General features: G+C 38.9%; 1 protein-coding gene across 1 annotated transcript; it reads left to right on the plus strand.

Moving 5' to 3' along the window:
- The first annotated feature begins 4841 nt into the window (after window positions 1–4841).
- Window positions 4842–22948, plus strand: EIF2S3 (eukaryotic translation initiation factor 2 subunit gamma). The gene is made up of 12 exons (XM_047844184.1): window positions 4842–4988; window positions 5521–5584; window positions 7466–7593; window positions 7681–7802; window positions 9199–9293; window positions 10591–10749; window positions 12180–12314; window positions 13342–13436; window positions 13995–14139; window positions 15561–15730; window positions 16132–16304; window positions 22527–22948. The coding sequence occupies exons 1-12, from the start codon at window positions 4920–4922 to the stop codon at window positions 22588–22590; spliced, it is 1419 nt and encodes a 472-aa protein (XP_047700140.1). The 5' UTR covers window positions 4842–4919; the 3' UTR covers window positions 22591–22948.
- The last annotated feature ends 870 nt before the right edge of the window (window positions 22949–23818 follow it).

The raw sequence follows: 23818 nt of genomic DNA on the forward strand, positions 1-23818 counted from the left end.
CATGACCTGAGCTGAAGTCAGACGCCTAACCAACTGAACCACGCAGGTGGCCCGAATGTTGCTGTTTTAACTGAATATATTTACCTTGAAATACAGTGTAGACAATGTCCCCTTGAAAATGAAAATGTCAGGGGTGCCTGGATGGTTCAGTCCGTTAAACTTCAGACTCTTGGTTTTGGCTCAGGTCAGGACCTCAGGGTTCAAGAGGTCAAGCCCAGAGTCGGGTTCTGCACTGACAGCGCGGAGCCAGCTTGGGATGCTCTCTCCCTCTCTCTCTCTGCCCCTCCCCTGCTCGTTCGCTCTCTCTCTCTAAATAAACTTTAAAAATTTTTTAAATGAAAATGTCAAAAAGAACAAGTGTTTAAAAAGTTCATCATTTTTGTGCTCCTTCTGAAATAATGAAAAATAACCCTATGCTTCGGAAGCCTCAACATTGCAAGCCACATTTTCATGAAGTGTTTATGGGATTACCAAGGGGCTGAAAGAAGTAGAACTAGGACTGGGCCCTGGGGCATACCAATAGTAGGGAGTCATCCAGGAAAAGATGGAGAACTGTCAAGGAGCCTGAGGAGTAGCAAGCGAGATAAGGGTAAAAGAGTGTGGTATGGCAAGCCAGATAGAAAAGTATTTATTGTAAGTTGTTTTAATTCCACTATCTATAAAAGATTAAATGAATGTCATCATTTTAATGAAATTTATCTACTTGGGAACACAATGTAGACAATGCCTCCTTGTAAATGAAAATGCTAGAAAGAACAAATTCCCTCCAAAGTTAATCATTTTTATGTTCTTTATGAGCCAATGAAAAGCAATACTATAGAAGCCTCAAGGTACAAGCCACATATTCATAAGCACAGCATTTCAGTAGATGTGCGCACACACACATACACACACACACATCCTAAGTGTGAGCGCCAGAGTTGAGGTGAGCGGGAGCCATGAAGAGCTGCTACATGGTGTTTGCGCAATGAAAGAAGTGAAAAAAACCCGCCTTCAGTAATTACTGTTGCCAGAAGCACAGCTTTAGGGTTTGAGTGTGGTTAAGGATAGAGACGGGATTGAAGCCAGGCTCTGAGGTTATTTATTGGTTCTAAAACGAAGTTCTTAAAAAAAGAAAAAAAAACAGTAATCGCACAGCTCTCTCCGGACAAACTGTCTTTGTCGATACAGGGCAGAGAGGGACTTTAGGTAAGTCAGTTCGGGCCGCCACAGTGCAGGGCGGTGGGAGCTGAAGGAGAAGCTGGGAAAGCATTACGTGAGCAACAGGGCTCAGGCCGAAGCACGGCTGAGCTTCATGCTTCCCAGGGACTTGAGAAGAGAGCAGCACTGTTTGGGTGAGGGGCATTAATTTAATGCTAAGTATAGGTGAGGCAGGATAGCCCTGTGATATTGAAGTCTCAATATCGTCAAGATGGTGAGTCTCCCTAAATTGGTCTACATATTCAAAGCAATCCATATCGAAAACCCAGCAGGCTCTTTGTTTTTCTTTTTTCTTTTTCTCTTCTTCTTCTTCTTCTTGGCAGAAATTGACAGGCTGTTTCTGAAATTTATATGGAAGTGCAAAAGCTCTAGAAGGGCCAAAAGAGTTTTGAAAAATAACATAGTTAGAAGTCTTAATACTTTCCAATTTCAAAATGTACTATGAAACTACAGAAATCAAGACAGTGTGGTACTGGCTTAAGTTTGGACATGTAGATCAATGGAAAGGTGTTGAGAGTCCAAAAATATGGTCAATTGGTGGCCAATTGATTTTCTACAAAGATGCTAAGGCAATTCAATAGGGAAGGGAAATAGTGCTGGGACAATTGCATATCCACGTGTAAAAAGATGGAGTTAAAGCCTTCCCTCACACTATACACAAAAGTTAATTCAAAATATATCATAAGCTAAATATAAGAGCTAAAACTGTTAACCTTTAAGAAGAAAACCTAGGAGTAAATCTTTGTGAACTTGAGTTAGGTAAAGTGTTCTTAAATAATGATACCCACTGAATGATTCATGGAAGAAGAAACAAATTGGACTTAAAGTTAAAAACTTTTGCTCTGCAGAGATACCATTAAGAAAATGAAAAGACAAGCAACAGACTGGAAGAAAATGTTTGCAAATCATGTATCTGAGACAGACTTGTATCCAGAATATATAAAGAACTCTCGCAATTCAATAATAAAATAAGCAACCCAACTTAAGAATGGACGGGAATAGCTATTTTACCAAAGAAGAAATATGAATGGCTAATAAGTACATGAAAAGATGCTCAGCCTCATTAGTTATTAGAGAAATACAAATGAAAACCGCATCTACTAGAATGTCTAAAAACAAGAGACAGTATCAAGTATTGTTGAGGATGTGGAGAAACTGGAGCTCTCACACACTGCTGATAAGAACATAAAATGGTGCAGCTATCTTAGAAGAAAGTTTGGCTGCTCCACAAAATGTTGAACATAGATTTACTGTAGGACTCAGCAATTGCACAACTAGATCTTTGCCAAGAGAAATGAAAACATATTTTCATAAAAACGTGTACAGAAACGTTCATATGAGCATTATTCCCAACAAAAACTTGTACACATATGTTCATGGTATTATTCAAAATAGCCCAAAATGCAAACAACCCAAATATCCATCACCTGGTGAAGGGATTGACAAAATGTGCTATGTCCATACCATGGCATTTACTCAGGAATAAAAAGGAATGAACAACGTGGAAGAACCTCGAAACCACTATGCTCAGCGAACAAGCCAGATGCGAAAGACTGCATATTGTATGATTTCATTTATATGAAATGTCCAGAAGTTGTCTGTAGAGACAAAGCCCATTAGTGGCTGCCGGCAGCCAGAGATGGAAATGGGGATTGACTGTAAATAGATACGAGGGATTTCTTTGGGGTGGCGGAAAATTCAAAAATCTGGGTTGTGGTTGCACAGCTCTGTAAATTTACTAAAAACCATTGAATTGTATACTTCAGATGAGTGAATTTCATAGTATGCAAATTTTATCTCAAAGCTGATTCTTTTATTTTTGAGAGAGAGAGAGACAGAGACAGAGAGAGTCGAACGGGGGTGGGGCAGAGGGCGGGAGACACAGAATCTGAAGGAGACTCCATGCTCCGAGCTGTCAGCATAGAGTCCAACGTGGGGCTCGAACCCACAAACCATGAGATCACGACATGAGCTGAAGTTGGATGCTCAACGGACTAAGCCACCCAGGCACCCCTCAAAGGTGATTTTTTAAAAAGAGTATACTCGTAATTGCCTATGAATTCCAGCTCTGTTAGTTATAAACTGTGGGATTGTGGGCCCGTTATCTAATCTTTTGTGGACTCAGTTTGCTCACTTGTAAAGTGGGAATAATACCATCTACGTCGTCAGATTGTTGTGAAGGTTAAATAAAGTTAATACTTGTTGAGTCATTGCCAATATTTAACTGTACTGTAATTTTTTATGATTATTTTTTGTGACATTTCTACTTCCAGTGCAAGTTTCTGACAATGAAGCATATTATATTTATTATCAATGAATTTTATTTTTCATTCACATACCATAAGATTCACCCCTTTTAAGCCATACAATTCACTGGTTTTTAGTATATTCACAAAATTGTGCAACCATCACCCCTAGTTCAACGTTTTTTATTGAAGTATAGTTGGCATATAATAATGAGTTTAGGTGTACAACATAGTGATTCAATATTTCTACATTTTTATCACCTCAATGGGTTTTCTTAATTGGCTGATGTAACTATTCAGAATGTAAGAGAAATTCTAAATTTATAAACTTACAAATGTGTGAATTCCTAAATGTAGGAACTAAATTCCTCCATTCAAACATAATACATTGTAGTCTCTACCATCACTTAACCAATGAATACATTTATTGAAATAGAACTTCCCATTTTAGGTAAACTGTTGTACCTAAAACGTATGTGATAGAATGCATATATTCCTTTTCATCGTAAGTATTCAATGAACACAGGTAATCTAGATTCTTATTCACCTCTCCTTAAATTTTTTGCTGGCTAAACATGAACACCTGTTCATGACGGAAAACTTGTAAAGTGTAGACATGAATGGAGGTAAACAATTACTCGACTTTTTGATACACCATAAAAAAAAAAAAAAGGAAACTCCCAAAAGTCTTTAAATTTCAAAACACCGATTTAGTGGTAATCTTTCCATTAAGCAAGTGGGTTTTCCTGTATGAGCTTAAAAAAATAACCTCTTTGGGCGCCCTTACAATGCTGTGCAGTTTACAGCCACCACGGACCGCCTCCCAGGCCCTAGAAACCTGTGAGAACAAGTTAGGGACTTTGCTCTTGCCATCCCTGTGCCATAACCATTTCACCAAACCTCCGCGCGAGGGCGCCCTCCCCCCCACCCACCAGGTGACGCGTGGGGCCGTAAATGTGGCCAGCGTGGCCGTCACAGGAGAGCCGCACCCCCAGCCGATCTCTCCTTATTAAATTATGGAAATCGGTAAAGAAGGACAGCCCCACTGTCTGTCCCCACACCCCAAAGAACATTCCCAGGCTCCGGGAAACTCTTCCGGCCCTCCCCCCCTGGAACCGGAAATGGCTTCTCCCTCGCCAGCGCGCGCGGCGGTTACATCACCCGCCTAGCAAGGGAGGCGGGGGTGTCTTATTATGGGGCTGCCCTCAGCGTTGCCTGCACAAATATGTATCAGGTCTGCGACGAATAGATTCCGAAATTTTGCCTCCTGGTTTATAGTCAGTCGGCCGGCAGGCACTGTGTAAACCCAAGCGGAGAGAAGTCCAAGCAGCGAGGCCCCGGCGGCACTGGCCAGCCTCCTTTTCCAGGCGTGGGCTCTAGTCGGCCTTCCCGCCTCCGCTTCCCCGCCCCTTACAAGGGGACCTGCGCTTGGTCAGGCAGCCACTGGTGCGACTTCCTTCCTCTCGGAGCAAGATGGCGGGGGGCGAGGCTGGCGTGACTCTGGGGCAGCCGCATCTTTCTCGCCAGGATCTCGCCACTTTGGTAAGGTTTCGTGCTGCAGGGATACGGAGGGAGCTCAGAAGTGAGTGACAGAGCCTCCCGGGAGGCGTTGAGATCAGGCAGTGCCGGGATGTCGGGAGCATGCATTAGGAGGGAGCCTTGGAGTCCGGCGCCCTAAGCTGAGCTCGCGCCGCCGGCTGTACCCCGGCAAGTCTGCGAGCTGTGCATGGGGGTGTAAGATTGTGGGATTTCGAGCCCCCCGAAGGATTCGGCTGGAAAGTGATGGTGTTAAATGTCACTAAGGCTTTTGTTTCTGAAGGTCTGGGGAGGGAGTATCTACATAGTCCTTAGCCCTAATACTGTCAAGTTTGGGGGGCCTCGGGCCTTCACATCTCCCAGAGTTGAGTTGTCTTCTCTAACGATGAAGGACTCTTAGGGCATCCCAGCCATCAGGACAGAAGATTGCTTTTTCAGGAAAAGCGCTTTGGAAGCTCTGTGGAGCAAATGTAAAATCAAAGGAAAGTTGTGATTGGTCTTATGTACAGCGACTTAAAATAAAAATGTTTGGTTGTAGGATGTTAGCAAGTTGACGCCACTTTCACACGAAGTTATCAGCAGACAAGCCACGATTAATATAGGTAAGATAAGAGTAACTTGGTGGGGTGCTTGGGTGGCTCTGTGGTTAAGCATCCGACTCTTGACTTCGGCTCAGGTCATGATCTAGCAGTTTGTGGGTTCCAGCCCCGCATCAGGCTCTGTGCTGACAGTGCAGAGCCTGCCTGGGATTCTCTCCCCTCCTCTTCCTCCTCCTCCTCCTCCTCCTCCTTCTTATTCTCTCTCGCTCTCGCTCTCTCTGCCCCTCCCCCACTCGCAGGTGCTCTCTTTCTCAGAATAAATAAACAAAGCCTTAGTCTCTTCTGACCTGACTTGTTTGATCTCGACAAGTAATTTTTTAACCTCTTCCTTTGTGTGATTACCTGAATTATATGAGGATACAGACTTTCAAGAAATAGACTTTGAGCCCTTATGAGCAAAGCACCTGTCAGATTTTGTGGGAAGCACATATTGTTCCTGCCTAGTTTACAGACTAGGTGAGAAGATACATATAAAAAGTTTAGTAGCATAAGGCAATATGTAGTCGTATGTATCAGAGGAATTGAAAATGTGGTGGTATTTGCCACACAGGGTTATTGCAAGGGCAGAATTTTTAAAAATTTTATTTGGTGTATAAGCTGTTATTAAGTAGTTTCTCTCCCTGCCCATTGCCATCTAGAACTTTAGAGGAGAAGGTATGTTGACTGTCAAGTTAGAGTATCTGACAGCCTGTACAAACAGCACAATTAAATCTAGTTGAAAGTAAAGCTCTACCATCAGGTTATTAAAAAATTATAAGATATATGTTACCCTTGCTAGCATTACCATAATTAAACCTGGGTGGTTTGCTTGTTTTCATGGATTCTTTTTGGTTGTTTCAGGTTGTTTCATACCTGTTTACTTCACTCTGGATATACTGGAAAGTTTCTTAGTATATAGAATTTTATGTTCTCGTTGAGTGTTTATTTTTGTATTTAACCTAATTTTTTTTAAGTGTTAATTTTATTTATTTATTTTTAAAATTTATATCCAAATTAGTTAGCATGTAGTGAAACAATGATTTCAGGAGTAGATTCCTTAGTGCCCCTTACCCATATCCTATCCCCCCTCCCACAATCCCTCCCATAACCCTCAGTTTGTTCTCCATATTTATGAGTCTCTTCTGTTTTGTCCCCCTCCCTGTTTTTATATTATTTTTGTTTCCCTTCCCTTATGTTCATCTGTTTTGTCTCTTAAAGTCCTCATATGAGTGAAGTCATATGATTTTTGTCTTTCTCTGACTAATTTCACTTAGCGTAATACCCTCCAGTTCTATCCACGTAGTTGCAAATGGCAAAATTTCATTCTTTTTGATTGCCGACTAATACTCCATTGTGTATATATAGCACATCTTTATCCATTCATCCATCGATGGACATTTGGGATCTTTCCGTACTTTGGCTATTATTGATAGTGCTGCTATAAACACGGGGGTGCAAGTGTCCCTTTGAAACAGCACACCTGTATCCCGTGGATAAATGCCTAGTAGTGCAATTGCTGGGTCATAGGGTAGTGCTATTTTTAGTTTTTTGAGGAACTTTCATACTGTTTTCCACAGTGGCTGCACCAGCTTGCATTCCCAGAGTGTTTATTTCAGATGAAGGCAGTCTTTCATGTGATTAGAAACATAAGATGAATAGCTTTTACTATACTGACTGTAGTTTTTGAACAAGATTGTCTTTACATGGAAGGTTCATTTCAGACCTGTATCAGCATAAGGTTTGGGTAGAAAAGAATATGAAGGAGGAAAAACTGAAGTCACAGTTGGTTTTACATTGATATTTATAGGGAGTTACAGCTTTGGGTTTTCTCCTCTGATGCTATTTTGAAAAAGTATTTGGTATAATTGAATGCATATGAATTAATTTCTTGTACTTTGTCTGTAGGTACAATTGGTCATGTAGCTCATGGGAAATCCACAGTTGTAAAAGCTATTTCTGGAGTTCACACTGTCAGGTTCAAAAATGAACTAGAAAGAAATATTACGATCAAGCTTGGATATGCTAATGCTAAGGTGAGCTATGTATACTGTGGAACTAGAAATAACTTTGTTGAATGTGTACGTAACAAATTTGAATCTTTTTTTTGTTGGAACTTTTAGATTTATAAACTTGATGACCCAAGTTGTCCTCGGCCAGAATGTTATAGATCCTGTGGCAGTAGTACGCCCGATGAGTTTCCTACAGACATTCCAGGGACCAAAGGGAACTTCAAATTAGTCAGGTGAGCTCTTTCATGCTAAAAACACTTTATATGTCATATTCTGTTGTCTTCTGATTATCCTTTTTGAAGTATTTAACTGAGATATTAAATAATGAAACTGCTGAATGTTTTTGTTTTTATATTTTTTATTGTTTCTGTTGTCTATAATGACAGTAATTTGAAAAGTCAACTATTTCAACCTCCATTTAGATACTTGAGTGCAAATTCTTCAAAGAAAAGGTATCACGCAAGCAGGTGGAAACACAGCTGTTTGGATTTAGGGGATGCTTTTTGCCAGGCTTCCTAAATTTCTTTTAAACAATGTTGTGTCTGTTTTTTAGATAGTGGATGAACAAAGCAATATTTAATTACCTCTCTTAAATACATGGTCTTGTTACCCATCTGTTTTCTGAATATGATTCATATCCTAGTTTTTTATCAGAGGATACAGACTTTTGCCTAGTGGTGTTAATGTGGGATTGGGAATGGCCCACACGGAAATTTTAGATTGGGGCAAAGCTGGAACTAAGGAGAGATGAGAGTGAGGCTCTTGCTTTGGGCCCCAAATATAAGGGGAATATCCCCCCAAACACCTCAGTAATCAGGGTAAATAGTATTTTGGGACAGTGCTTTTTGAAATGAATGCAAAGAAATCTTAATAAATAGAATGTTGTTTGTTTAAATTAGACAATTACAGATTTTTTTCTCTTCATTATCACTGTTTTTGGCTCATTGTGGCATTATTAGTTAATTTTGATACTTTGCTCATCATGGATTTTTTTGCATTAATTTTGTTTTAACAATCTTAAATTTAAATATTATTTATTTTGATTAGTGAGTTTTTTTGGCACCGTCTTAAACTTTGCACCTGAGGCAGATTCCTCCCTTGGCCTTACCCTAGTTCTGGTCCTTGATCAGAGATCACGTTTTTTTATAAATGGCCAAATTGTAAATATTTACAGCTTTGCAGACCATAGGTTCTCTGTGAAGAGGCTGCTCATCTCTGCTCTTGTGTTATGAAAGCAAATACAAATAATATGTGCTTGAGTGGGTATGGGGCAGGTTTGGCCTAAGGGCCTTAGTCGGCTAACCTCTGAGATCATGTCATCGTGAGCATACACTTTTTGGAAATAGTGATTCTGAATGAGTAGTATAGTTTTATTAAAATAGTACTGCTGTCTCTACTTCACATTGGCAGTTCCAGCTTTTCAAGGTGCTAGAGGAATTTTTAGCAAGTTATTCTTTCAGATGGCAGTGCCTGTTCTGTTAACACTGTTTTAGCTTTCAAATCAATGACATTTCCAGCATATACTCTGTGCCATACTCTATACCCTATTCCTTTTGATTGGATTTGGGAATTTCTGTCTGCGGAAATACGGATTGATCTTAGGACTTATTGTTACTTCTTAATTATTAGACACGTGTCCTTTGTTGATTGCCCCGGCCATGATATTTTGATGGCGACTATGCTGAACGGTGCAGCAGTGATGGATGCAGCCCTTCTGCTGATAGGTAAATACATCAAAGCTGCCTTGGACAGATCAGTGTGGAACGAATCCAGGGTGGGATATTGAAATGAGAACCAAGGCCATTAAGGGCCATTTCCATTACCTAAGGGTGACACCTGACAGGAGGTAACATGTCAGCTAGGATGCCATCCCTGCCTACCAGCTGTCACACGATAGTAAACAAGATCTGGGGCTGACAGGTGAATCCTTACAGTAGTATATATTTTGAAAAAGTCGATAGTGCATTTTTCCTGTCTAGATCACATGAAATGATTTCTTATTTTAGTTTTAAATTTAGTTATAAATGTGCTTTTTTTTTTTTTTTTTTTTTGGTCTGTGTGTCGTCCACTGCAATATTGACACATAGTGGTTTTATTTAGATGCAGATCTCCTAATAAGTGCTAAAGTGTAGACCTCATTGGGGTTTTCAAAGCTAGGGTTTCTTATGTGAGCTCTTAAGAGATTTCATTGATATGGAACATAATTTTTAAAAGCATGCCATGTATATACAGTACAGGACACCTGAACATCACTGCTTAGGGAAAATGATCAGTGGAGTGCACAACAAAACGTGCTCATTTCTATGTGATACACTGTTGGTTATCTTCATGTTTAGTGTTCTTCCCTCCCTTTGTTAGAGAGTACCCTTTGATGGTAGTTGAAATTCACAGAATGTAATAAGCGTCTTCCCTTCTGAATTACTCTCTGCCCCTCAGGAGCTGGACTGGGCCAAAACATCTCTAAGACTGAATAGAGCCAGAGGGCTATGACTTACCCTTGAACAAAAGCTAAGGGCAGACCCTAAATGCCAAACTTGTTGATTTCAAGCTTCTTGCTTAGGATCAGGGATGAGAGCCAAATGATTTGGAGGCTGTAATGAATGCAAGCACAGAGAGTGAAGCAAGGGCAAAAGGTGGACGCCTGGCAATAATAGTCAGGACTTTTGCCTTGAGTAAGGATAAGACCTGGACAAATTTTCTTTATTAGATGCCAGGCAAAAATTGTTTTGGTAGTAAAATAGACATAAAATTTACCATTTTAGCTGTTTAAACAGTACAACTCAGTGACATTAAGTACATTCACAGTGTTAGACGAGCATCACCATCTTCTAGTTCCAGAATATTTTCATTGCCCCAAAAGGAAAACCACATGCCCGTTAAGCAGTCACTGTGTACCGTATCCCTCCCTCTAGGGGTTGCCCTCCTGGCAACCATTTATCTGCTTTCTGTTCCTGTGGATTTGCCTGGTCTTAATATTTCCAGATGATTCTCATGGCATCTTTCTGATTCTTTGTCATCTAGCTGGTAATGAGTCTTGTCCTCAACCTCAGACATCTGAACACCTGGCTGCCATAGAAATCATGAAACTGAAGCATATTTTGATTCTACAAAATAAAATTGATTTAGTAAAAGAAAGTCAGGCTAAAGAGCAGTATGAACAGATCCTTGCATTTGTACAAGGTAAGAAGCCGTGATACTTAATAAATCTGTGAATTGTTTAGACACGTATATAGTCCAGATACAGATGTTAAATTACCTTTTACTATAATAGACTATCTGAAATAGAATACATTTATGGATTTTAAGCCTTCTTTCTCTCCCTAGTATTTGTTAGCCACCTAACACAACTAGTGAAATCTTTGTTTCTGAATTTAAGAAACTTGGTTTTAATGTTTATTTTTGAGAGAGAGCAAGCGAGTGAGCACGGGAGAGAGGCAGAGAGAAAAGGAGAGGATCTGAAGCAGACTCTGTGCTGACAGTAGAGAGCCTCATGTGGGGCTCGAACTTATGAACCATGAGATCATGACCTGAGCCGAAGTTGGATGCTTAGCTGACTGCATCACCCAGGCGCCCCTGAAAATTTTTTTTATTGAAGTATAGTTGACCTCCTATTACATTAGTTTCAAGTGTACAACATAGTGATTCAACAGTTTCTACAATTTTATACATATGCAATGCTCCACGTAGTAAGTGGAGTCACCAACTGTCATCGCGCACAGTTCTTACATTATTACTGACTATATTCCCCATGCTGTACATTTCATCCCAGTGATTTTTTATTTTACAATTGGAAGGATAAACCAAAGTATATTTCTGCTGACTGAAAGTTAGAGCTGAAGTTTGTATCCTGGAAACTATCAGATTTAAAAAAAATAATAACTCACTTTAAAGAACAAAAGCATTTTTTTTTATACTTAGGTCTTATACTATTTATTCTTACCAGGTAGTTACTTTGATCATTGGAACTGACAATGATTTATTTAGTCTTTACAGTGTCTATTTCTCTAACAGCATGGTGTTTTTCATTTCACAGCAGACATGATGCATGTTGTTGACAATTCTCTCTTAGCCTTGTTGGTGGAAAGGTTGAGTTCCTGTGAACTCAGTTCTGGTGTTATGAAAAAGAATAAGTCCTTTTGATTAAAATCTAATTATGTTTGGTCCATTTCTTTGCCCAGCCTGTTTGACATATAATTAATAAGGAGGAAATATTTTATGAGCCAGTAGTCTTTGATTAGCACCGAGTCTGTAATTTTACTTTGACATTTATTGGGAGGTTAATTACATATTATTAGAAATCTTTCAACTAGTAAAGTGCTCTTTCCCAGGAGTGTTAGTATTTTATTCCTTTAGACAGTGTTATCACTTTTAGTATATTAAATATATATGTTAACATATTTTAGCAGTTTTTTTCTGTAAAGGAACTAGTGTTCATTTTCAGGAATAGAACAAACAATACTGCCACCTTTCTAAACAGAATTATCACTTTTATCCTATTGCTGGCATTTGTGGGGGGATGTTTAGGCATTTGTTTGAGCCATCTTAAGTGTTTCGTGTAACATAGATGAAGTTCTGTTAAACTAAAGAATCTTAATCTGAATTTCCTATAGGTACAGTAGCAGAAGGAGCTCCTATTATTCCAATTTCCGCTCAGCTGAAATACAATATTGAAGTTGTCTGTGAGTACATAGTGAAGAAAATTCCAGTACCCCCAAGAGACTTTACTTCAGAACCCCGACTCATTGGTAAGTGACAGTATTTGTCTTTATATTCATTTTAGAGAGACAGAGCATGAGCAGCGGAAGAGGGCAAGGCAGAGAGGGAGACACAGAATCGGAAGCAGGCTCCAGGCTCTGAGCTGTCAGCACAGATCCCCACATGAAGCTCGAACCCATGAACCGTGAGATCATGAACTGAGCCGAAGTCGGACACTTTAACTGACTCAGCCACCCAGGCACCCCTGTCTTTAACTCTTAATTTGATCTTTTTCACATTAGTGATTTTCCTCTAAGGGTGTTTATTAATACTTTCTCTTTCTACAGATAATAAATTACCATCCTTATAAAAAAATTTTTTTAAGTTTATTTTGAGAGAGAGTATGAGCGTGAGTGGGGAGGAGCAGAGAGGGGGAGAGAGAATCCCAAGCAGGCTCTGCGTTGTCAGCACAGAGCCCAACATGGAACTAGATTCCATGAGCCGTGGGATCCCAGAACCTGAGCCAGAATCAAGAGTTGGACGCTTAACTGACGGAGCTGCCCAGGAGCTCCTCAAATATTGTTTTTTTTAATAACTGCGTGATATTCCATAGTATGGATGTACCATAATATGCCCCCTATCAATTAACTTTTAACTTATTTCCCCTTTTTTCATCATAAGTAAGGCTGCAATAAATGTAGGAGTAATAATAATAAATTTTGCATAAAGTCACCCCTGTGTGTATAAGAATTATGTGGCTGCTGTTTTATTTTTAAATTTTTTTTCTTTAAGATTTATTTATTTTTGAGAGAGACAGAGTGCGAATGGGGGAGGGTCAGAGAAAGGGAGACAGAATCCAAAGCAGGCTCCAGGCTCTGAGCTGTCAGCACAGAGCCTGAGGCGGGGCTTGAACACACATATGGTGAGATCCTGACCTAAGCTAAAGTCGGTGGCTTAACTGACTGAGCCACCCAGGCATCCCTGTGGCTGCTATTTTAGAAGTTAACTTAGAAAAGAACATTTCCTTTAAAGTTAAAACGAGCAGAATTGGCTTTAATTTGTTTTGTTTTCTTTTAGTTATTAGGTCCTTTGATGTCAACAAACCTGGCTGTGAAGTTGATGACCTTAAGGGTGGTGTAGCTGGTGGTAGTATTCTAAAAGGAGTATTAAAGGTGAACTGGATTTTTATTGTCTTTGTTTTGTTTGTTTTTCCCTTGTCTTTTTTTTTAATGTTTATTTATTTTGAGAGAGAGATACTGAGATCTCGAGTAGGGGAAGGGCAGAGAGAGAGGGAGAGAGAATCCCAAGCAGGCTCCATGCTGTCATCGCAGAGCCTGATGTGGGCTCAATCTCATGAATCATGAGATCATGACTTGAGCCAAAGTCCAGAGTCAGATGCTTAACTGATTGAGCTGTCCAGGAGCCCCTGTTTTTCTCTTGTTTTAATCATAAGGTGGATAGTATGGATACTCCAAACAGAAAGTACTATTTTCTGAGTATGGAGAGAGGTGTGTGTGGTATGTAGGTAGCAACAGTTGGATGAATGGTTCTGGTTTTGAAACTCTATGTCTGTTTTTTGTTTTGTTTTGTTTTGTTTTTTAATAGCAGTCTTTGACATAGAAAAAGAATTGCCTTTTCAGTTACGGGGTCTTCCTGTTAGGACTTTTGATATGTAAGTGGTAATTGTGTCATCCCAGAGTGATTCTAATTACAAACTTAAATGTTTACAGGTGGGCCAAGAGATAGAAGTCAGACCTGGTATTGTTTCCAAAGATAGCGAAGGAAAACTCATGTGTAAACCAATCTTTTCGAAAATCGTGTCACTTTTTGCGGAGCATAATGATCTTCAGTATGCTGCTCCAGGAGGTCTTATTGGTAAGGATTTCTTTTCTTAACCTTACATTTTTAATTTGTGGTATTTTTCGTGGGAAAAGGAGTACCCAAAATGGTGTATTGTAGATTTTTAATTGGGTATTTTAAATGATTGGGTTGGGGGAATGTTTGTGTGGTTAAGCTGTTGATTTTAGTTCATAAGATGGTTTCATGTGTTGATAAAAATTATTTTAAGCATAAAGAAGAATACATTTTGGTTTAGTATATAAAGGAATGCCTTTTAGCAATAAAGTAAGTTTTATGACCCAGTGTTAAAATACCTAAGTATATTTTTTTGTCTACACAGTTATGGCGGTAGAGAGTAGTTGTTTTTGTGTGTGTTTTGCAAATGGAAAGTTACCCACAAATGTCACTTGAATCATGTCAGATCATATTTACTATGAGGTGAGACTAAAAAAATAACTCTGATTATATAGGAATTACCGAGATGATTTATGGATTTCCTGGTCCCTTACAACTTATTGTTATTACCAGATACCCAGAAAAAGATAAGATTTAGTAAGAATTAGACTTATTATACCTTTGGATTAAAGAAGAAATTGTTGGATAAAGAAGGAGTTTGTCTTTTGGTTCTCTGGTCTTTAGGTATATAGTTCATTTTTTTATTCTATCTTGTAATTAAGAGTTTATTGTATATAATTTTTTTTTTTTCAACGTTTATTTTTATTTTTGGGACAGAGAGAGACAGAGCATGAACGGGGGAGGGGGCAGAGAGAGGGAGACACAGAATCGGAAACAGGCTCCAGGCTCTGAGCCATCAGCCCAGAGCCCGACGCGGGGCTCGAACTCACGGACCGCGAGATCGTGACCTGGCTGAAGTCGGACGCTTAACCGACTGCGCCACCCAGGCGCCCCTATTGTATATAATTTAATGATAATGCTCATGTAGCCACCACCCAGCTTGAACAGTTGTCAATACTTTATCTTGATTCATCTTTATATCTTCTTCCTTCTCCTCATACACAGCTAAAGTATTTTGAAGTGGATCCTAGGAATCAGATAATGAAGTCATGAAGTTTTGTTTTTTTTTTTTTTTCTTTTGATTAGCCTTCCAGGGGAGAATTGGCAGGCAAATATTCTATAAATTACTCATTATGAATTTTGTATCTTCTTACTCTTTATTAAGTGTAGCCACACTCACTTTTGAGTTAGGCTATCATCTCTATCCTTTGTTTAGAATTTAAATCAAATGACTTCCCAAAGGCCCAACGAATCCGTAGGTTTATGATTCTTTCTTCAGATAAGACATATTTTGTCATACCTATGTAGCTATTACATGAGTGTGGAAGTGTAAATGTGTGTTAAAACGTACAGGTGTTTGCTTTACTTGTTTGATTAAGTTTTGGGTAGACAGCTTAATGGGAAATAAAAAGTTGGACTTTATGTATCTTGTTTTATATCAGGAGTAGGAACAAAAATTGACCCCACTTTGTGCCGAGCTGACAGAATGGTGGGACAGGTACTTGGTGCAGTTGGAGCTTTACCAGAGATCTTCACAGAATTGGAAATCTCCTATTTCCTACTTAGACGGCTTCTAGGTGTACGCACTGAAGGAGACAAGAAAGCAGCAAAGGTAAGTGCTCTCTGTAATTCCTGTTTCAGAAAAGTGGCAGTGATGTTAAGACCAGTTTTGAGGTTCACTCTTTGACAGTTAACATGGGATTAAGAAAAAGAAAATGTGAGTAAATTTGATTTTCTACTTTCAGAAAGTCATTTATTGAGAACTTAGATATGGTCATCAGTTTAAAGTAAAAAAGCCAAAAAAAACCCAAGCAAAAATGTATGTCCCATATGTCAATGACATGAAACTGTTACTATCCGTATGATTTTGATTTTTAAAGTCTTAGGTTAAGTCAGCAGAGATGGACAGTTGCTGACATCTCTTGTTGGCAAGGATGTAGGAGAATAAGCATTCCTTTTTGGAAAGCATTTTCTTGATTTTAGGGTTTATTTTTCCCCGATTTACTTCCCTAGGTGCAAAAGCTGTCTAAGAATGAAGTGCTCATGGTGAACATAGGATCCCTGTCGACAGGAGGAAGAGTTAGTGCAGTTAAGGCCGATTTGGGCAAAATCGTTCTGACTAATCCTGTGTGCACAGAAGTAGGAGAAAAAATTGCTCTTAGCCGAAGAGTTGAGAAACACTGGCGGTAAGTTTATTAGCCTCTGTCACTAATAAAAAAGTCAGTTCCCTTAAGTTCTTGGTGGTGTATGTGCACACTTTACCTTGAACATAACAGTTATTGAGGCCGTAGCTCAGCTCTTCTTTTGGATGGCTTTGAAATCTTTATCTCTAGCCCTGATCTGTGATACACACAACCTATGAAAGAAACCGGTGAATTTAGATTCAGTGTTTCTCTTATCTTTGGCTTTTTAAAACATTTTATTTGGAGATAATTTCAAACTTAACAAGAAAATTGCAAGAATTGCACATAACCTCCTGTATTCCCTTTTCCCAGACACACCGTTTATTTTTACATATGCGTGTAAGTACTCTTCTATATGTATATACTTTTTGCTCAACTGTTTGACGAGCAGGTTGTATGTATCATACCTCTTGATCTCTTAACAGTTGGTGTATATTTCCTAAAAACATGGACATTCTCTTATATAATTGCTTCAAGAAGTTAGCATTGATAAATTACTGAAATCTACAGTCACTAATCCAGTTATACGACTTTTCCCAATAATGTCCTCTAGTCCCTTCATTCTAGGCTCATGCATTGTATTAGTTATCATGTCTCTTTGATCTCTAATTTGAAACTTTCTCAGCTTTTCTTTGTCTTACTTGACATAGACTATTTTGAAGAATATAAGCTGGTTTTTAAACTCTTCCTCACTTTATCTGAAACTTCTTAAGATGAGATTCAGGTTATGTACTCTTGGCTGGAATACTTTATATAGTTGGTGATGCCTCCTCAGGGAATCATAGCCAGAGGCACATGAGATCTGATTGCTCCTCCTTGTTAAGGTTAATTTTGATTATGCAAGTAAGGTTTTGTTCCAATTTTCTATATAGTTACTCTTTTTTTTTTTAACTTTTTAAAAAATAATTTTTTTATTTTTGACAGAGTGCGAGTGGGGGAGGGGCAGAGAGAGAGAGAGAGGAAGACACAGAATCTGAAGCAGGCTCCAGGTTCCAAGCTGTTAGCACAGAGCCCAACATGGGGCTCGAACCCACGAACCCTGAGATTATGACCTGAGCCAAAGTCAGACATTCATCCAACCTAGCTACCTAGGCGCCCCCTATAGTTACTCTTTTTACCTATGCACCTCATTTTGTGGGAAGACTAGTTGAGACTATGTGATTAGTCTTCTCTTCATCCACTGATGATTCTTGTCTGAATTGAACTTGATTATGTTATTAAAATGATGACATCCCTCCTCCAAACCTGCCACTTCTCATTTATTATTCTTCCCTATTATTTACTTAAGTAGTTATAATTTAGATTCGTGGAGTCCTATTTTATTCAGTAGGTTATGATTCATTACTGTCCTTATTTATTTTGATACCCAAATTGTTCAGGATTCATCCAGTAGAGACTCTTGAGGCTGGCTCCTGTGTCCTTTTGATACGTCCCCACCTTTTTTTTTTTTTTTTTTTTTTTTTTTAATAGTTCCTTACTTTCTGGCACAAAATGTTCCAAACTCCTCTCATACCTCCCATGCTCCAGTTTTAGAATTGGCCGTTTTTCCAAGCCTGGTTTCTTTTAGTGGGAAATGGTATTTAGAAATGAAGATGTAGGTGCCAGGTGTGTTCATTGTTCCTAGGGTGCTATTCCTTCTAGGTCTTTTGAGTGGATAGAGCTAGGAAACACAACACATCTTAGACTTCTCTTTGCTTTTAGTTACCTGGTTAGTTACTGCAACTACCCTTCCTATTCTTTGTGACCTCATTATATCCCTATAGCCATTCTTTCACACCTAAAAGTTACTGCCAAAGATTCCTAATTTACCTCTTCCTTTGTTAGTTAAGAATTCGGTCAAAATTAATCTTCCTAAAACATCTTTATTATGACATGTTCAATAATTTTCAGTAGCTTCTCATTACTTTATGATATTCAGGACCTTTCTGGAAGCCTACTTCAATGCATTTTATGTTTCTTCCTTCTTTGTCTCATATAAACCCTCTAAATTACATTGTTCTGTGTCCTCATTGTTGTCATAATTATTCATATCTTTGGCTGCCTGTTTTTTCCTCAGTGCTTACTTCCCTTATTAAGGCTTTCCTGATACCGTGCCCCATGAAGGTTTCTCATCACTTGTTGTTCAGAAAATCGATCTGAATCATTATTCTCTAATTGAGACAGAGTTCAACTTTTGGTTGAATTTTAAGTAAATAATCCTGCTTTGTGGTGATTTATGTCATTTGATTTTATTCTTTGGTATGATTATACTATTTGCTATTATAGACATACTGATTTCCAGGGTATTTTAAAATAGGCTTAAATAGTAAACTTTGAAAAACTCACAGCATGGAGTGTATTAGTCTCAGAATGGTACAATTCCTAGATCAGAATAGATTTAAAATAAAAGGATTTTTTTGTGTCTGCCCACTAATCCTTTAACAGATTTCTGTCCAAATGAAACTTTAGATTTTGCTTAAAAATTAGCAAGACTCCACCAGAAAACTGTTACAACTAGTAACAAATGGGGGCGCCTAGGTGGCTCAGTCAGTTAAATGTCTGACTTCGGCTCAGTCATGATTTCATGGTTTGTGGGTTCGAACCCCACCTCAGGCTCTGTGCTGATGGCTCAGAGCCTGGAGCCTGCTTCAGATTCTGTGTCTCCCTCTCTCTCTGCCCCTCCCCTGCTTGCACTCTGTCTCTCTCTCTCAAAAATAAATAAACGTTGAAAAAAAAATTTAGGGGCACCTGGGTGTGTCAGTTGGTTAAGCATCCGACTTCTGCTCAGGTCATGATCTCACATCTCATATGTTCGAGCCCCACATCGGGCTCTGTGCTCACAGCTCAGAACTTGGAGCTTGCTTCACATTCTCTGTCCCCATCTCTCTGCCCTCCCCTGTTCACTCTGTGTCTCTGTCTCTCAAAAATAAATAAACATTAAAATCCTATTTACATTGCCCCAAAAAGAATAAAATACCTGGGAATAAATTTAACCAAGGAAGACCTATACTCTGAAAACTGTAAGACTTTGGTGAGAGAAAGTGAAGACAACACAAATAAATGGAAAGATATACCATGCTTATGAATTGGAAAAATTACTATTTACAGAAAAAAATTTAACGTTTATTTATTTTTTAATGTTTATTTTTGAGAGAGAGAGAGAGACAGCAGGGGAGGGGCAGAGAGAGAGGGAGACACAGAATCTGAAGCAGGCTCCAGGCTCTGAGCTGTCAGCACAGAACCCTATACGTGACTTGAACTCACAAACTGAGATCATGACCTGAGCCCAAGTCGGGCACTTAATCAACTGAGCTAACTGTGTGCCCCTGTGCTTATTTTTGAAGGAGAGAGAGACCATGTGTGACTGTGGGAGGGGCAGAGAGAGAGGGAGACAAAGAATCTGAAGCAGGCTCTAGGCTCTGAGCTGTCAGCACAGAGCCTGACACGGGGCTCAAACCCAGGAACCTTGAGATCATGACCTGAGCCCCAGTCGGACACTTAACCGACTGAGCAACCCAGGCTTCCCTTCCTTGGATTGGAAGAATTACTATTAAAATGTCGATACTGTCCAAAGCAATCTACAGATTCAGTGCAATTTCTATCAAAATACCATAGCATTGGGTTGCCTGGGTGGCTCAGTCGGTTAAGTGTCTGACTCTTGATTTTGACTCAGGTCATAATCTCACAGTTCATGGGATCAAGCTCCATCTGTGTAGGGCTGTTAGCACAGAGCCTCCTTTGGATTCTCTCTCTCTTCCTCCCTCCCCTTGCTTGTGTGCTCGCTCTCGCTTTCTCAAAATAAATTTAAAAAATACCTTATCATTTTTCATAGAACTAGAACACACAATCCGAAGATTTGTATGGACCCACAAAAAATTCCGAATAGCCAGAGTAGTCTTGAGAAAGAAGTATAAAGCTGGAGATATCACAATTCCTAGATTTCAAGCTATACTGCAAAGCTGTCGTAATCAAAACAGTATGGTACTGGCACAAAAATAGACACATAGACGAATGGAACAAGATAGCCAAGAAGTAAACCCTCACTTAAGTGGTAAATTAATCTATGACAGAGAAGGCAGGAATACACAGTGTGGAAAAAAGGGTCTCTTCAATAAATTGTGGTGGGATAACTGAACTACACACAAAAGAATGAAACTGGACCACTTTTTTACGGTTTAAATAATACAAAGATAAATTCAAAATGGATTAAAGACCCAAAACCACAAAACTTAAAACATACTAACCTTTGATATTAGCCTTAGCAACATATTTATGGTATGTCTCCTCAGGCAAGGGAAGCAGAAGCAAAAATAAACTATTGGGACTATACCAAAATAGAAAGCTTTTGCACAATAAAAGAAATCAACAAAATGAAAAGACAACCTACTGATTGGGAGAAGGTATTTGCAAATGATAGCTCCATTGAAGGGTTAATATTCAAAATATATGAAGAACTTGTACAACTCAACACTGAAAAACCCCAAACAATTCAAGTAAAAAATGGGCATCTGAATAGACATTTTTCCAAAGGCATACCGATTATCAACAAACACCTGAAGAATGTTCAATATCACTCATCATCAAGGAGATGCAAATCAAAACCACAATGAGATATCACCTTACATTACTCAGAATGGCTAGTATGAAAAAGACAAGTGTTTGGCAAGGATGTGGAGGAAAGGGAACCTTCATGCATGTTTGTGGGAATGTAAGTTGGTGGCAGATACCATGGAAAACATTATGGAAGTTCATCAAAAATTTAAAAATACCAGTAGTTCCACTACTGGGTATTTACCCCCCCAAAAATGAAAACACTGATTTGAAAAGGTACACCCCTATGTTCATTGCAGTGTTATTTACAGTAGCCAAGTGTCTATCCATAGATGATTGGATAAAGTAGATGTGGTATATGTACACAACAGAATATTACTCAGCCCAAAAAATATTTAAATCTTGTCATTTGTGGCAAAATGGATGGAGCTAGAGGCTATTACACTAAGTTAAATAAGAGAAAGACAAATATTATTACTTTTAAATGTTACTCATTTTTTGAGAGGCAAAGTTGGGAAAGGGCAGAGAGGGAGACACAGAATCCAAAGCAGGCTCCAGCACAGAGCCTGATGTGGGGCTCAAACCCACGAACCGCGAGATCATGACCTGAGCCTCAGTCAGACGCTTGACCGACTGAGCCACCCCGGTGCCCTGAGAAAGACAAATACTGTATGCTTTCACTTGTATGTGGAATCTAAAAAAACAAAACAAGCAGGCTCATGAATACAGGGACAGATTGATTTCTGGTGGTGGAGTGAGGTGGGTAGGGGGATGGGTGCAATAGGTGAAGGGGATTAAGGCTTCCAGTTATAAAATAAGTAAGTTCTGGAGATGAAAAGTAACAATTGAAGGAGCATGGTCAATAATAGAATGTTGTGTGGCACCAGATGGGGAGTACACTTAATGGTAAGCATTGAGTAATACAGAGAATTGTCCAATCGCTATATTGTATACCTGAAACCGATACAATATTGTATACCAACTATACTTCAATAATAAAAGTATTTAAAAATCAAATTTAATTTAGCAAGTGTGTTAATATTTTTAAATGAGAACATCTGAATGATTTACATTCTTTAGAATTGTGGTTTTACCCCATGAGATGGGTATTGTTCTAGAAGCTATTGCTGAGGTAGCAATCCAGCCTACTCATTGATTAGAGAAAACACCAAAAGGGAGCAGAGGTTCCTCTGCTACTGAGAGTAATCTGCTACAGACTATATATTCTGCTTCCTCTCTAAGTTTTCTTTGCCAGCCAAGGTCATGCTAAATCCTTTGTGATCTGTTGAGTGCTGTGAATGGTAAAAAAGCATTTTTCAATGAGGAAAGGATAGAGAATGAGATATTTTAGAAAATCAGGCTGTGGTAGATTGTGTATCAGCATGAATACTTTGGTGGACTAGACTGGTGGTTCTGGAGGGATTAGTGTATCCCTTTATTCTAGGGATAGAATAAAGACAAGCATATTTGTAGTAGCAACTTTTTGTTTGCTTTTTTTGGTCATTTATTATCGCTGGAGCCCATCTTTGTGAGCCTGAGAATCTACGAAGATAGTGTGAGCTTTCTTAATGGAGCGCAGGTTTTGGAAGCATTCATAGCAGATAGGCAAGTAAAACCACTTACGTCATATGATTGTGTGGTAATGATAATGAAAGAGGTGTAAAATTCATGATTTAAAAATTCTGTTTTTTGCAGTTTAATTGGCTGGGGCCAAATAAGAAGAGGAGTGACGATCAAGCCAACAGTAGATGATGACTGAAGAATTCCGGTTAAATAATACATTTGGATGGAATCAGAATATGTCTTTACAACCTAGGGGTATATTTTCATAGCAGTACTGGGAAATTAATTTCACAGCTCATTACCTTAGTGGCAGCTCTAAGGTTATTCTCATTTTTTGGTCATGAAAATTTAACCTCTACTGCTAAATTAGGATCTACAATAAATGTAAAAATTGGCATAATGTTGAATTGGATCTACATTTTAGCAGAAATTAATCATTCCCAAATAATGTCTAATTTATACGTGATCGCAGGTTTGAAATGAAATTGCTACAACCAGCCTTTGCTGTAGCACACATACCAAGAAACCTGTTTGAAATAAAGGTTTTCTTCTTATTTTGCATGATTCATCTTTGAATAGTTCCAGGCTTGAAGAACTGCTATACCAAGTAAAAACTTGAAGGCACAAATTCTTGGAAACCAGCTTTCCTTTGCCCCATATTTAATGTTGCTTTATGTTTGAAACTGTGAGTGAAAAGGAAATTAATAAAACATTACCCTTTAGATCATAGGAGCCCATTCTCCTGGACGCACCTTTCCATCCCCTTCCTCGTTTCCTTAACTGGAACACAGGAAACTAGAACCGCTTCTCCTCATCCTCTCCCTGATGCCCTGCAGTTGTTTCTGCATTGCTTATTACCTGAAACCCTCTAGCTTTCCCCCATTGCAAAATGCTGTTACACTGGATGATTCTAGATGAGTAACAGAGATCTTTCTAGGCCTTCTTTTGTTTTTTCTTAACTGATCAATCAGGCTGTAATGTAGAGTCTAGTATTAGTAACCATTGGACCTTTCAAGATGTCATTCTCCATGTTCTGGCACTTTCCCTGTGCTGTGCTTTTTTATTTTTATTTTTATTTTTATTTTTATTTTTAATTTTTTTGTCTCTAAGATTCTCCTAGAGCAGTAGCTCCCAACTCTGGCTGACATTAGATTTGCTGGAGAACCTTTAAAAAAAAAAGTTGGCCTGCAGAGATTCTGATTTAATTCACTAGGGGTAGAGCCCTGGCACTGATATTTTTAACTCCTCCCCCCACCCCAAGTTTAGAGTTGAGAAGTAGGTATATCAAATAACAGAATTGACTGAGTTTTGCCGATAATAGTCTCTAGTTTGCTTTTCTTAAATTTGTACTTAACACGGGACTTGATGCCACAGTCATAATATTAGGCCTTTTTAGGCATTGAAATTGCCTTGTAGAAATTGAG

This window comes from Prionailurus viverrinus, chromosome X (assembly GCF_022837055.1).
Source record: "Prionailurus viverrinus isolate Anna chromosome X, UM_Priviv_1.0, whole genome shotgun sequence".
NCBI classification, from domain to species: Eukaryota; Metazoa; Chordata; class Mammalia; order Carnivora; family Felidae; genus Prionailurus; species Prionailurus viverrinus.